We start from the raw sequence: 14,020 nt of genomic DNA, 5'->3' as shown, positions 1-14,020 counted from the left end.
TAAATGTTAGATTAATCGATTATCAAAATAATTGTTTGTTGCAGCCCTATTTGTGTGTGTGTGTGACCCTGGAGCACAAAACCAGGTACATTTTTTGAAACTGAGATGTATACATCATATAAAAGCTGAATAGATAATCTTTCCATTGATGTATGGTTTGTTGGACAATATTTGTCTGAGATACAACTATTTGAAAATCTGGAATCTGAGGAGCAAAAAAATCTAAATATTGAGAAAATCACCTTTAAAGTTGTTCAAATGAAGTTCTTAGCAATGCATATTACTAATCAAAATGAAGTTTTGATATATTTACGGTAGGAAACTTACAAAATATCTTCATGGAACACAATCTTTACTTAATATCCTAATGATTTTTGGCATAAAAGTAAAATGTATAATTTTGACCCATACAATGTATTGTTGGCTATTGCTGCAAATATAGCTGCTGCTTATGACTGCTTCTGTGCTGCAGGGTCACGTGTGTGTGTGTGTGTGTGTGTGTGTGTGTGTGTGTGTGTGTGTAGTCTGGAGCTGCAGTGCTGGCTGGATGTGGAGCAGCTGAAGAAGAGTGATGGAGCGCAGCTGGAGGAGAGAAACACCAGCATCAGAGACAAATATCTCAGCAGCAGCTTCCTGTTTGGACCTGGAAGTCCAGCCTCTGAAGAGCAGCAGATGAGGGTACGACACCGGCTCGAGTCTGAATGAGCATGAGTCATTTTGACCCGTGCTACTCATGACTGCTCTTGTGCTCCAGGGTCAGATCTGTGTGTGTGTGTGTGTAGTTGCTGCAGATGTGCGGTGGGTGGCAGCGTCTCCAGCGTGAGTCCGTCTCTCTGTCCGTTCTCACTGAGCTTCAGTCTCTGCTTCACAATCGTCTGGAGACTCGATGGCTGCCGCTGTTTCTCTCGAGCTCACACTTCATCACACGTCAGCAGCAGAAGGTAATGAAACATCATCTATAACACTCAAACTCCTCTTCTTTAAAGCTTCCTGTATGTTAATGAATATCTTTACATACAGATCCCCTAAACACGCCATTTTCAAGAAAACAAACTCACTGTAATCCTGCAGTTTTTGACTCCGAGTCTCTCCATCATAACAATATTCAGAGGCTGAATACAGCGACTCCTGTGCTTCACCCGCTGTAATGACCTTTTAATGTACAGAAACTAGAAGTGTCCACACATTAAAATAAGTAACTAAAATAATTATTAAACTTAAAATAAGTTTCTGGATTACAGCAGTTTTAAGAGCTGAATGTTCTTCAGGGTTCCTGCACTTTTTAATTTACACAACTTTTCCAGTCATTCCTGATTTGCTGATAAGGGTTAAGGATCAGGGTTTTTTAAATATGCTTGAATTTAATTTTTTAGCTGATCTTGGCATGACTAGTAAAATGTATAATCATTATAAAAAAGCCAGAATTGTAATTTCTTTTTTCCAGGATTATCTTGTTTTGGACAAATCTCCACTTCAGCAGCACTTACAGCAACCATTACAGTTCTATCCTGAAATATCATCAATCATTGGATCACTGATTTATACATTTTACTCCTAAAAACATGGTGAAAATGTGTTTGTTTTCTGTCTGTTGACAGTATTTTCTGATTTATGGAGTGATAAAAAGAGAAATCCGAAATCCAGTGCTGTTTTACATGGCATCATGTGAAGTCCTCCTGACGCCCCTGGTGGAGAACCACTGCATAATAATGACAATAATAATAATAACAATCAGATTTGCACTGCAGGAGCACTTGTGTGTTTTCTGCTGAGTGTGTTGTTGTCAGGGTTTGTTTGAGACGTGTGTCTGCAGTGAGATGTTCTGATGAGTCCGTCTCTCCTCACGTTACCTGTGAGCAAAGTACACCTGAGATTCCTCCGGTTTCCTAATTACACTAATTACAGTAATTACCCAAAACACCTGCTGATCAGATCATCAGACACCAGCTGACAGAGATGCGTCTCATTCTGCTCCTGATGATGATGACGAGGTCACGGAGTCTCCTGCTCGCGAACATCCAAACTTCAGAAAGAAAATACAGAACGTGTCAATAAATCTATAGCGGGATCTCTCTCATATCACACTCTTCCTCTGATGACATCACTTCCTGTGAACGAATGCATGTGCACTGAGACAGGTGTGTGTGTGTGTGTGCAGGTGACGGACGTGGAGTGTGAGCGGCAGCCGGTCGTCCGTCAGCGCAGGAGGAGATCCGTGTGGAAGGTGAGATCGTTCTGACATGATAAATTAAAGAGAGAGAGATTTTCCTCTTTTCTCCAGTTCCTCTTTGATAGTGTCAGTTTCTCTTCTAATTCAATTCATGTTTGTTTTATGAAATATTTCGCATTGTGCCATTCATGCATGAATGTATTTATTTTTCTATCAGCTCGTCCAGATCAGTAACTGTGCTAACTGACTGTAATTGATTCCTGTGTCTAATGATCATTGTGTGACTGTAAGAGCCGCTGCATCACGCTCATATCATGATGTGATGTAACATGGATTCATGTGTCAGATGATTCAGATCTCGTCCAGTGTGTACCAGCTGCACACGTCTGTCTCTCTCTGTGTGTGTGTGTGTGTGTGTGTGACCATCTGATCTGGATACAGACTGGATCTGGTGGCTATAAGAAAGAAACAGACTAATATTAGCGTAGATGTCATTCTTCTTACGATGTAACGAGTACATCGTGTGTTATGGGGAGTGTTCCCGGTTCCGGTTGATCTAATTAATGCTTCCTGGTTCTAGTAAGGACTCTAGCTGCTGCATTTTGGACCAACTGTAGTTTGTTGATCAAGCGTGCAGAACAACCACCCAATAAAGCATTACAATAGTCTAACCTTGAGGTCATAAACGCATGAATTAACATTTCTGCATTTGACGTTGAGAGCATTGGTCGCAATTTAGATATGCTTTTGAGATGTAAAAATGCAGTTTTACAGATGCTAGAAACATGGCTTTCAAATGACAGATTGCTATCGAACAGCACACCTAGGTTCCTGACTGATGAAGAAGAATTGACAGAGCAGCCGTCAAGTGTTAGATAATGTTCTAGGTTATTACATGTGGGGTTTTTAGGTCCGATAATTAACACCTCTGTTTTTTCAGAATTTAGCAGTAAAAAATTACTCGTCATCCAGTTTTTTATATCGACTATGCATTCCGTATGTTTCATCCGGCCGCGAATAAATATGTGACCCTGCAGCACAACACTAGTCATAATTAGCACAGGCCTTTGTAGCCAACAATACATTGTATGGGTCAAAAAGATTGATTTTTCTTTTATTCTAAAACTCATTAGGATATCAAGTAAAGATCATGTTCCATGAAGATATTTTGTAAATGTCCTACCATAAATATATAAAAACTTAATTTTTGATTAGTAACATGCATGGCTAAGAACTTAATTTAAAGGCAATTTTTTTTGCACCCTCAGATTCCAGATTTTCAAATAATTTTATCTATTTGTATCTAATTGTAACATGTAAAGTATAAAAAGTAATGATCCTAGTACTGAGCCTTGAGGTACTCCATACTGCACTTGTGATCGATATGATACCTCTTCATTCACTGCTACGAACTGATGACTGTGTGTGTGTGTGTGTGTGTGTGTGTGTGTGTGTGTGTGTGTGTGTGTGTGTGTGTCAGCAGGTGTCTGGCGGTCTGATGAGTTGGTCTCAGGAGTCGGTGGCTCTGCGCAGGGCTCTGTCGAATCCCGTCACCCGTCTGCAGTTCCAGAAGTTTCTGTCTGTCCGTGATGATCTGCTGGAGAACGATCTGCTCTTCTGGCTGGAGGTTCAGAGGTACAAGGTGAGATGAGAAAGAGGCGCTCCACACATTCATCTGGAGAAGGAGCTTTATCTAGCGTTGTCTTAGACTGTAGATAATTCCAGTCTTCATTCCTGATGTTCTTTAACCAAACGCAAGAATAATTTGTTACTAATATCTCCAGATGAACACTTGCTGGACTGCAGCAGCTCAGCTTTACTTGATTCTCCATCAATCACTTTCTAGAAAAATCAGTGCGTCTCAAATCTTCTGAGGAGCGTTTATTTCTTCATCTCTCAATCAGCTCTGCATTATATGTTTGGCTCATTTCAGTCTCATCTTACTGAGATATTACTGGAGATATAGAGCGACCGCTGATATTCAGATCATTTTATGTCAGTATCTGCTGTACTGTTAAAAAGAGATCATCACAAGCAGCAGAATTACTGCAATTAAACATCAGCATCTGCAGCAAATTCCTATTTTTGCTCAGTTTAAGTCTCTGAATAAAATTGAGCTTCATATTCTCACTGTATCAGACTAGATGAGCCATAAAAGCCTGATGAAGCAAATATGATACAAAACATAAAACACACAAGCACTTTTGTTTTTTGATTTGAAGGTTCAATAAACTGTGTGTGTGTAGGATCTGTGTCACTCCCGCTGTGATGACGTGACGCTCCAGAGGAAGGTGTCCATCATCATCAGCTGCTTCATCAGCTGCTCTGTTCCTCCGGCGCTGCAGATCCACGTTCCTCCAGACGCGGCGCAGCGGGTCCTGAGTCAGCAGCGAGCGCTCGGCCCGTACGTCTTCAGAGAGACGCAGGTCAGTGACTGACACACACCTGCAGACTGACCCGCGTCCACCCGTCTGACCCGTCTGTGTCTGTGTTGTGCGTCAGGCGTGTGTGTTCGACGAGCTGCTCAAGCACTGGCCGGATTTCGTGGCGCTGCGCTCCGCCGTCGGGGAGAACGAGCTTCAGCGAGTGCTGGAGAGAGAGACACGCAGCAGCAGAGCCACCGAAGACGACGACCGCAGCGCTCAGGTGAGTCATGTGACGTGACGTGTTTCTGGAGTTTCATCAGTACTGATTTCACGGAAGCACTTAAACATTTCTAGAGGAGAAAATGTATCTAATTAAAAAATTTAAAAGTATGTAAAATTGTCATCACTGAGTTTCGGTGACAGCTTTGTTTTTTGGGTGTTATCCCGTAGACTTGTCACTACCGAAACAGCCACAACTGAAGCGTCATCATTGTCTCAGGAACATATAATCCTCATATTTGGGGGAAATAAACAAAATTTTAGTCCAGTTCTGCAAATGTTTTGTATTTTAGTATGTTTTTAGTATGTATGTGAGTTACCAAAGCATCACAGTCACTACCGAAAATGTGCCGTCACGCCCGAGTAATGGGAGGTTTTGCCAAAAATAAAGTATTCTGAATTATCAGCTCAGATGTTATGATTCAATGTGTATTCAAACTAACGAATCCTTAACTTTAAAATCAGTATGATCCACTTTATCCCTTTAGCAAAGAAAGACTGCATTCAACATACAACAAATCTCATAAATTACACTTGAAAAGTTTTTAAAAATGTAATTATTGATTTACCTCTAAAGTTTTTTTTAATAAAATAGCAAAAACAAATATATTTACAATGTAAGTGAAATCTTAATAGGTCAGTATAACCGCTGTGATGCTGTGATTGGGTCGTGACTGATGTGCGGAGAGGATGAGTTTAAGCTGCATTTGCTCAGTTTACAGTTTGTACTGTATCGCACCGTGCGAAAATTAAATCAGTTTTTTGAAAAACTCCATATATTTATTCTTTGGAACTCCAGCAGCGTTCTTGTGTTATATAATTCAAATGAAGACGTGTGTGTGTGTGTGTGTGTGTGTGTGTGTGGGGGGCAGCAGGAGGAGGACGAGGCTCATGCCGCCGCTGATGAAGAGCAGCTGAACTGTGGGACGGACGGCGCAGGAGCGGCCACATTTAAGGTCAGAGGTCACACTCAGTCGTGCTCATCCTGTTGTTTCAGTCTCATTGAGAATCTATTACAGCTTTTGTTGATTTTTTTGTTTTGTATTAATTTAATTTTTTGTATTTTCTGTTTTCATGTTAAGTTTAGTGAATGTTTTAGTAATTTAGTTGTTTTTGTCATTTTTTTTTTTTTTTTTTGTTATTTAAATGCTATTGTTTTAGTAATTTTAGTACATCACATTAAAAGGGATAGTTCATCCAAAAATTATGAAAATGTATTACTAAATATTAATAATTTATTTATTATTACATTTATTACTCATCCTCGCGTCGTTCCAAACCCGCGAGACCTTCGGAGAGCTCTCTGACCGGCACAGACAGCAAACAACTGATTTAAGTCGTTATTTTGGGGGGTTTTGCACACAAAATGTATTCTTGTAGCTTTATAAAATTCCGGTTGAAGCACTGAAGTCACATGGACTGCTTTAATGATGTCGTTACTGCATAATTAATGACAGAATTTTCATTTTTGGGTGAACTATCCCTTTAAATTAGATGAAAAGGAGAAATGTTGCCTGGGAAACTAGCTGAAATAAAATGTTTTTATAGTTTATTTCAGTTAAGATGCATTTTATTTCAAGGAAGGATTTTTTAAAAGCTATAGCCCTGTGTTTATCAGCTGTTTTCAGCGAGGATCTCGAGGTTGAGATCAGTTTAATCAGTAAAACAATACTGAAAATGTGAGAATGCTGTGTTTTTGGAGAAAGTTCCTCTTTCGTGAGCATCTGAGGCATTTTCCGATCGGCTCACACTCGAGCTTCATGAAGGATTTACAGCGTCTTCAGCTCATGATTACAGTAAGACTTCATTCATTATTAACAGTCTGAAAATAACCAGTCATCGTTTACTCTCCCTCGTCATCCAGACCCGTCTGTCTCAACAGATCTCCTTCTGAAAGTCAGGCTCCAGAAAGCATCTCGTGTGTCAGAGGTTTGAATGACGGAGTAACCGATGACAGAATGATTTCTGCTGTTGTGCTGAAGTTCAGTCTGAACGTTATTGTCATGTTTCCTCAGAACACAAGCACTTCTCTGATGGACGGCACAAGTTCTCGTCTTCGGTTCATCTGAGATTCATCTCATATCACCAGAAAAATAAAGGAAGAAAATATGCTGCATTGTGACGATGAATGTGCATTAATTAGCTGTTTTAGGATCGTTTACTGTATATTATATGGATTGTGTGTGTGAATGATTTCTTGTCCATTTATTCTGTGCTTATTTTATATATTTTTTCATATGCCGTTTTCTCTATTTAAGCGCTTCTCTAATAAAGCTTTCAAAGAAGGACGTCTCTTTCATTTGTTGAGTTTATCCAATGAGCAGATGCTTTTATCTACATTTACAGTTACTGAAAGATTATTAGCGATTAAACGTAAATAATTTGATCTGCGATCTTAAACTATTGTTAACATGTTAAAATAAGAGGCATATCATCAAAGTGTCATGGACTAACGTTTATGGTTTTAAACATTTTTATCAAACGTGACATTTTATTGGTAATGCTAATTTATGAGCAAACGTGACTTAATAATGAACAATACTTAGAAACTTAAATGTTGTAAAAAGATATACTGCTCATTGTTAGTAGATCCATTAATGTTAACACACAAGACCTTACTATAGTTTCTGTACTATTCAATTTAGTTCCTTTTTAACAGGTTAATATATATTAAACTGTACAATTAAAAAAAAAAATGAACACTAGTTTAATAAAAAGACTTTTGCTCATTGTTAGTTCATGAGACTCAATTCCTTAGATTTTTTTTTTTTTTAAATGCTTTAGATTGAGCTCTTACACCTTAACATTAGTTCACTTTCATTAGATAAATCATTTTTACATTTGACAACTTCATGGAATATTAGTCATGTAAAACATTTAATTGATGAATAAAGGCCGTCGGTATCGTCCATTATTAGTTCATGGCATCTCACTGATTAATGTTACCAAACAGAACATGAACAGATTACAGTGAGGTCTGCATTATTACTATTAATGCCTTAAAACCAGATAATTATAGCAGTTATAAATCTAGTCTAATGTTATTTGATTATTGAGGAACCTGCATTAACTAACATCAACAGAGCAACGCTTTACTATGGTCACATTTGTTTACATTAGTTAATGCTTTAATAACTATGTATATATATATCTCCAGCATGTCAGTGTTATTCAGCGGAGTGGATCATTGATCAAGTTAGTTCACTGAGCATTAGCTGATGTTATCCAGGAACAATGTTCGATTCAAAAAATGTATGTTGAAATAAACATTAAGCCGGTTATTTTGCCAGAACTAAACTACCGCTCATATTGAAACGTCATCACATCGTAGTTTCACACTGAACTCATCTGTGACCCTGCAGCACAGAAGCAGTCATAAGCAGCAGCTATATTTGTAGCAATAGCCAACAATACATTGTATGGGTCAAAATTATACATTTCTCTTTTATGCCAAAAATCATCAGGATATTAAGTAAAGATCATGTTCCATGAAGATATTTTGTAAATTTCCTGCCGTAAATATATCAAATCTTAATTTTTGATTAGTAATATGCATTGCTAAGAACTTCATTTGAACAACTTTAAAGGTGATTTTCTCAATATTTAGATTTTTTTGCTCCCTCAGATTCCAGATTTTCAAATAGTTGTATGGTTGGTTGGACAATATTTGGCTGAGATACATCAATGGAAAGATTATTTATTCAGCTTCCAGATGATGTATACATCTAAATTTCATAAAATTGACCCTTATGACTGGTTTTGTGCTCCAGAGTCACAAACGACCAATAATACCAATTACTCTTGAATTTGATGATGATGATCTTTATAATAATGACGGTAAGATCTTTCCAAAACGTGTTTGTAACTGATTGTTGATCTCGTCAGATCTCCTGGTCGTACGCCGAACACATGGCGGCACTGGAACACGAGAAAACACCAGAGAACAGCGCAGACGTGACGTCATCTTCATCCTCCACGACAGGTCAACGAGCACACGCACACGTATGTCGCTCTGAAACTTTATCTTACAGATGGGTCAGTTCCTGCAGGTGTGAACAGTATAAATACTCCATGTGGATTATGATCTGATTAAACTGCGATCACCTGACGACTGTTTCCTCTGCAGACGCACAAACACGGGACAGACGCGCGTCTGATCAGAGGAAGAATCAGAAAGAACTGAAGAGCTCGAGGGCAGAGCCGGAGCCGGAGCCGGACGTCATGACGCACTGAACAGCTTTAGCAAATCTTATATTTTATTAACAAAACAAAAAACAGATTCATTATATAGTGACACTCATTTTTCATTAGACATGAATACAGGAGCAAATTAAATAAAAACATTAAATCATCTTTCTTGCATTGCTTATAAAAATACAAAACGAAAGGCCTTTTGGTTTAAAGCATCACATTATACAGAAGCAGCCGATCAATGTAGTGACGTCCCTCCACGGTAATGAAGTGTTTGACTCTCGTTAAATAACAAACATGAAGACGGAGTGTCAGTGGAAGCCGATGCGCAGCGCTTTGTTTTTCACCATGTTGAACTTGCAGATGAACACACGTGCGAAGGCGGGCTCGGCGTGATACTGGTATGTTTTGGAGACGCTGGGCGGCGGCTCGGCCGGAGTGACCGCTGGCTGCTGATGGAGGGACGACAGAGACGGAGACAAATACTGAGACGCTCCGGTGACGAAATCCACCAGCCGACTGTACTGCAGCTCAGAGAGACGCTCGCGAGCCCCGTCCACCTGAGACACACGAGAGACAGACACATGAGAGACAGACACACGAGAGACAGACACACGAGAGACAGACACACGAGAGACAGACACACGAGACAGACACACGAGAGACAGACACACGAGAGACAGACACACGAGAGACAGACACACGAGAGACAGACACACGAGAGACAGACACACGAGAGACAGACACACGAGAGACAGACACGAGAGACAGACACATGAGAGACAGACACACGAGAGACAGACACACGAGAGACAGACACACGAGACAGACACGAGAGACAGACACACGAGAGACAGACACGAGAGACAGACACACGAGAGACAGACACACGAGAGACAGACACACGAGAGAGACAGACACACGAGAGACAGACACACGAGAGACAGACACACGAGAGACAGACACACGAGAGACAGACACACGAGAGACAGACACACGAGAGACAGACACACGAGAGACAGACACACACGAGAGACAGACACGAGAGACAGACACCACGAGACAGACACACGAGAGACAGACACCACGAGAGACAGACACACGAGAGACAGACACGAGAGACAGACACACGAGAGACAGACACACGAGAGACAGACACGAGAGAGACAGACACGAGAGACAGACACGAGAGACAGACACACGAGAGACAGACACGAGAGACAGACACGAGACAGACACACGAGAGACAGACACCACGAGACAGACACACCACGAGAGACAGACACGAGACAGACACACACGAGAGACAGACACACGAGAGACACACACGAGAGACACGAGAGACAGAGAGACAGACACAGAGAGAGACACACGAGACAGACACACGAGACAGACACACGAGAGACAGACACGAGAGACAGACACACGAGAGAGACAGACACGAGAGACAGACACACGAGACAGACACACGAGAGACAGACACGAGAGACAGACACACAAGAGACAGACACACGAGAGACAGACACACACGAGAGACAGACACACGAGAGACAGACACACGAGAGACAGACACGAGAGACAGACACACACGAGAGACAGACACACGAGAGACAGACACACGAGAGACAGACACACGAGAGACAGACACACGAGAGACAGACACACGAGAGACAGACACAGAGAGAGACAGACACACGAGAGACAGACACACGAGAGACAGACACACGAGACAGACACACGAGAGAGACAGACACGAGAGACAGACACACGAGAGACAGACACACGAGAGACAGACACACGAGAGACAGACACACGAGACAGACACGAGACAGACCACGAGACAGACACACGAGAGACAGACACACGAGAGAGAGACAGACACCACGAGAGAGACACACGAGACAGACACGAGAGACAGACACGAGAGACAGACACACGAGAGACAGACACACGAGAGACAGACACACGAGACAGACACACGAGACAGACAGACACAGACAGACACACGAGAGACAGACACACGAGAGACAGACACACGAGAGACAGACACACGAGAGACAGACACACGAGAGACAGACACGACGAGACAGACACACGAGAGACAGACACACGAGAGACAGACACACGAGAGACAGACACACGAGAGACAGACACGAGAGACAGACACACGAGGGACAGACACACGAGAGACAGACACCACGAGAGACAGACACACGAGAGACAGACACACACAGAGACAGACACACGAGAGACAGACACACGAGAGAGACAGACACACGAGAGACAGACACGAGAGAGAGAGACAGACACGAGAGACAGACACGAGAGACAGACACACGAGAGACAGACACGAGAGACAGACACGAGAGACAGACACACGAGAGACAGACACGACGAGAGACAGACACGAGAGACAGACACGAGAGACACGAGAGAGAGAGACACGAGAGACAGACACACGAGAGACAGACACACGAGAGACAGACACACGAGAGACAGACACGAGAGAGACAGACACGAGAGACAGACACACGAGAGAGACAGACACACGAGACAGACACACGAGAGAGACAGACACCAGAGACAGACACACGAGACAGACACAGAGAGACAGACACACGAGAGAGAGACACACGAGAGAGACAGACACACGAGAGACAGACACGAGAGACAGACACGAGAGACAGACACGAGAGAGAGACAGACACACGAGACAGACACGAGAGAGAGACAGACGAGAGACAGACACACGAGAGACAGACACGAGAGAGACAGACACACGAGAGACAGACACGAGAGACACACGAGACAGACACGAGAGAGACAGACACGAGAGAGACAGACACGAGAGACAGACACGAGAGACAGACACACGAGAGACAGACACGAGAGACAGACACGAGAGACAGACACGAGAGACAGACACACGAGAGACAGACACACGAGACAGACGAGACAGACACCACGAGACAGACACGAGAGAGAGACACACACGAGAGACAGACAGACACACAGAGAGACACACACGAGAGACAGACACGAGACAGACACGAGAGAGACAGACACACGAGAGACAGACACACGAGAGACAGACACACGAGACAGACACACGAGACAGACACACGAGAGACAGACACGAGAGACAGACACACACGAGAGACAGACACGAGAGACAGACACGAGAGACAGACACAGAGAGACAGACACACGAGAGACACGAGACAGACACACGAGGACAGACACACGAGAGAGAGAGACACGAGAGAGACAGACACACGAGAGACAGACACACGAGAGACAGACACGAGAGACAGACACACGAGAGAGACAGACACGAGAGACAGACACACGAGACAGACGAGAGACAGACACACGAGAGACAGACACGAGAGACAGACACACGAGAGACAGACACACGAGAGACAGACACACGAGAGACAGACACGAGAGACAGACACGAGAGACAGACACACGAGAGACAGACACACGAGAGACAGACACGAGAGACAGACACACGAGAGACAGACACACGAGACAGACACGAGGAGACAGACACACGAGAGACAGACACACGAGGGACAGACACACGAGAGACAGACACGAGAGACAGACACACGAGAGACAGACACGAGAGAGAGACACGAGAGACAGACACACGAGAGACAGACAATATATAGATAATAAATAGATCTTAAATGTTCCAAAAATATAATTTAGTACTATAAAATCTCTTAAAAATACAAAATATTTTATAGTACTTTTTATTGAAATAAATAAAACCTTTATCAAACTAAACTATAGTACAATCATTTCATAGAGAAAAAAAAAGTAATTTTTGACCGCCACACAAAACACCAGAGTGTTAAAAATGTCTACTAAGAACATCCATGATGAAAAATAATTCATTTTAAATTCTATACATGAAGGTCATTATAACAATTATTGACACTTAATTTTGCTTGGATTATGTATTTTTGTATTATGTATTTGTAAATTGACCTTCAGGTTCTGAAAGGTGGTGTATAAAAATATACAAGTGGGCACCTCAGAGTCACTGCTCTGTCTGTGTGTGTGTGTGTGTGTGTGTGTGTGTGTGTGTGTGTGTGTGTGTGTGTGTGTGTGTGTGTGTGTGTGTGTGTGTGTGTGTGTGTACCTCAGTGTCACTGGTCACTCGGTGCTGCTGCAGTGTGAGTGTGATGTGTCCAGGCGTGTGTGTGTCATGTTCACACTGGATCTCAGTGATGGGAAAGGCCTGCTGCTGCGCGTCTTCACACACACTGACGACGAACAGAACCTCTCCGCTCAGCAGCAGACAGCCGGCGTGTTCCTGCCCGATCCTGACACTATACGCACGTCTAGAGCCATGTGCAGCTCCGGACGGCCCAGAGACTGCAGCATCTTCCTGCACACACACACACACACACTCCCTGAGGTCACATTCACCCTTCTCATCAGGGTTTTCCAAAATTAATTAAATTAAATTAATTCAAACTTTTTAAAATAATAAAAATTAAAAAGATACTTAAATTAATGAAATTATAAAATGTAAAAATCTAAATAAAACATACTAAAATGTAATCACAAAAATGTAAAATAATAATTGTAAAATAATAAAATTAAATACATACAAAAATTAAACAAAAATTTAAAATTAAAATAAATAAAAATAATCAAAATAAAACACTGAAAATTAATTAAATGATAAAATGTAAAATTAAAATAAAAAAATTCATTAACAAAAACATAAGATTAAAATAATTAAAACAATTAATCAAAATAAAACTTACTACAAATTAATTACATTATAAAAATTAAAATGATGTTTAAATAAAAATCTAAATAAAACATTGAAAAATCATAAAAATATAAAATAAAAATGAATCATTTAAAACAATACTCAAAACATTTAATAAAAATGAATTAAATCATACAAATGTAAAGTAAAAATAATTTTTAAATAAACCAAAATCAAACACTATGAAAATAATAATAGGTAAATGTAAAAGCTGTTGTT

The 14,020-nt window shown here is 41.3% G+C and overlaps 1 protein-coding gene across 1 annotated transcript in view; it reads left to right on the top strand.

The window, feature by feature from the left end:
- Nucleotides 1-9,315, top strand: part of LOC131521775 (regulator of G-protein signaling 22) — a 23,360-nt gene extending 14,045 nt beyond the window's left edge. Inside the window, 9 exon segments of the mRNA XM_058746823.1 lie at nt 525-678; nt 783-941; nt 2,159-2,224; nt 3,654-3,812; nt 4,417-4,596; nt 4,673-4,816; nt 5,688-5,771; nt 8,701-8,817; nt 8,942-9,315. Of these exon segments, the coding sequence (XP_058602806.1) occupies nt 525-678; nt 783-941; nt 2,159-2,224; nt 3,654-3,812; nt 4,417-4,596; nt 4,673-4,816; nt 5,688-5,771; nt 8,701-8,817; nt 8,942-8,998 (1,120 nt within the window). The 3' untranslated portion in view covers nt 8,999-9,315.
- The last annotated feature ends 4,705 nt before the right edge of the window (nt 9,316-14,020 follow it).

Source organism: Onychostoma macrolepis, chromosome 16 (assembly GCF_012432095.1).
Source record: "Onychostoma macrolepis isolate SWU-2019 chromosome 16, ASM1243209v1, whole genome shotgun sequence".
In the NCBI taxonomy this organism is placed as follows: domain Eukaryota; kingdom Metazoa; phylum Chordata; class Actinopteri; order Cypriniformes; family Cyprinidae; genus Onychostoma; species Onychostoma macrolepis.
The sequence above is the reverse complement of the archived record's forward strand: the minus strand, read 5'-3'. Positions and strand labels throughout refer to the sequence as shown.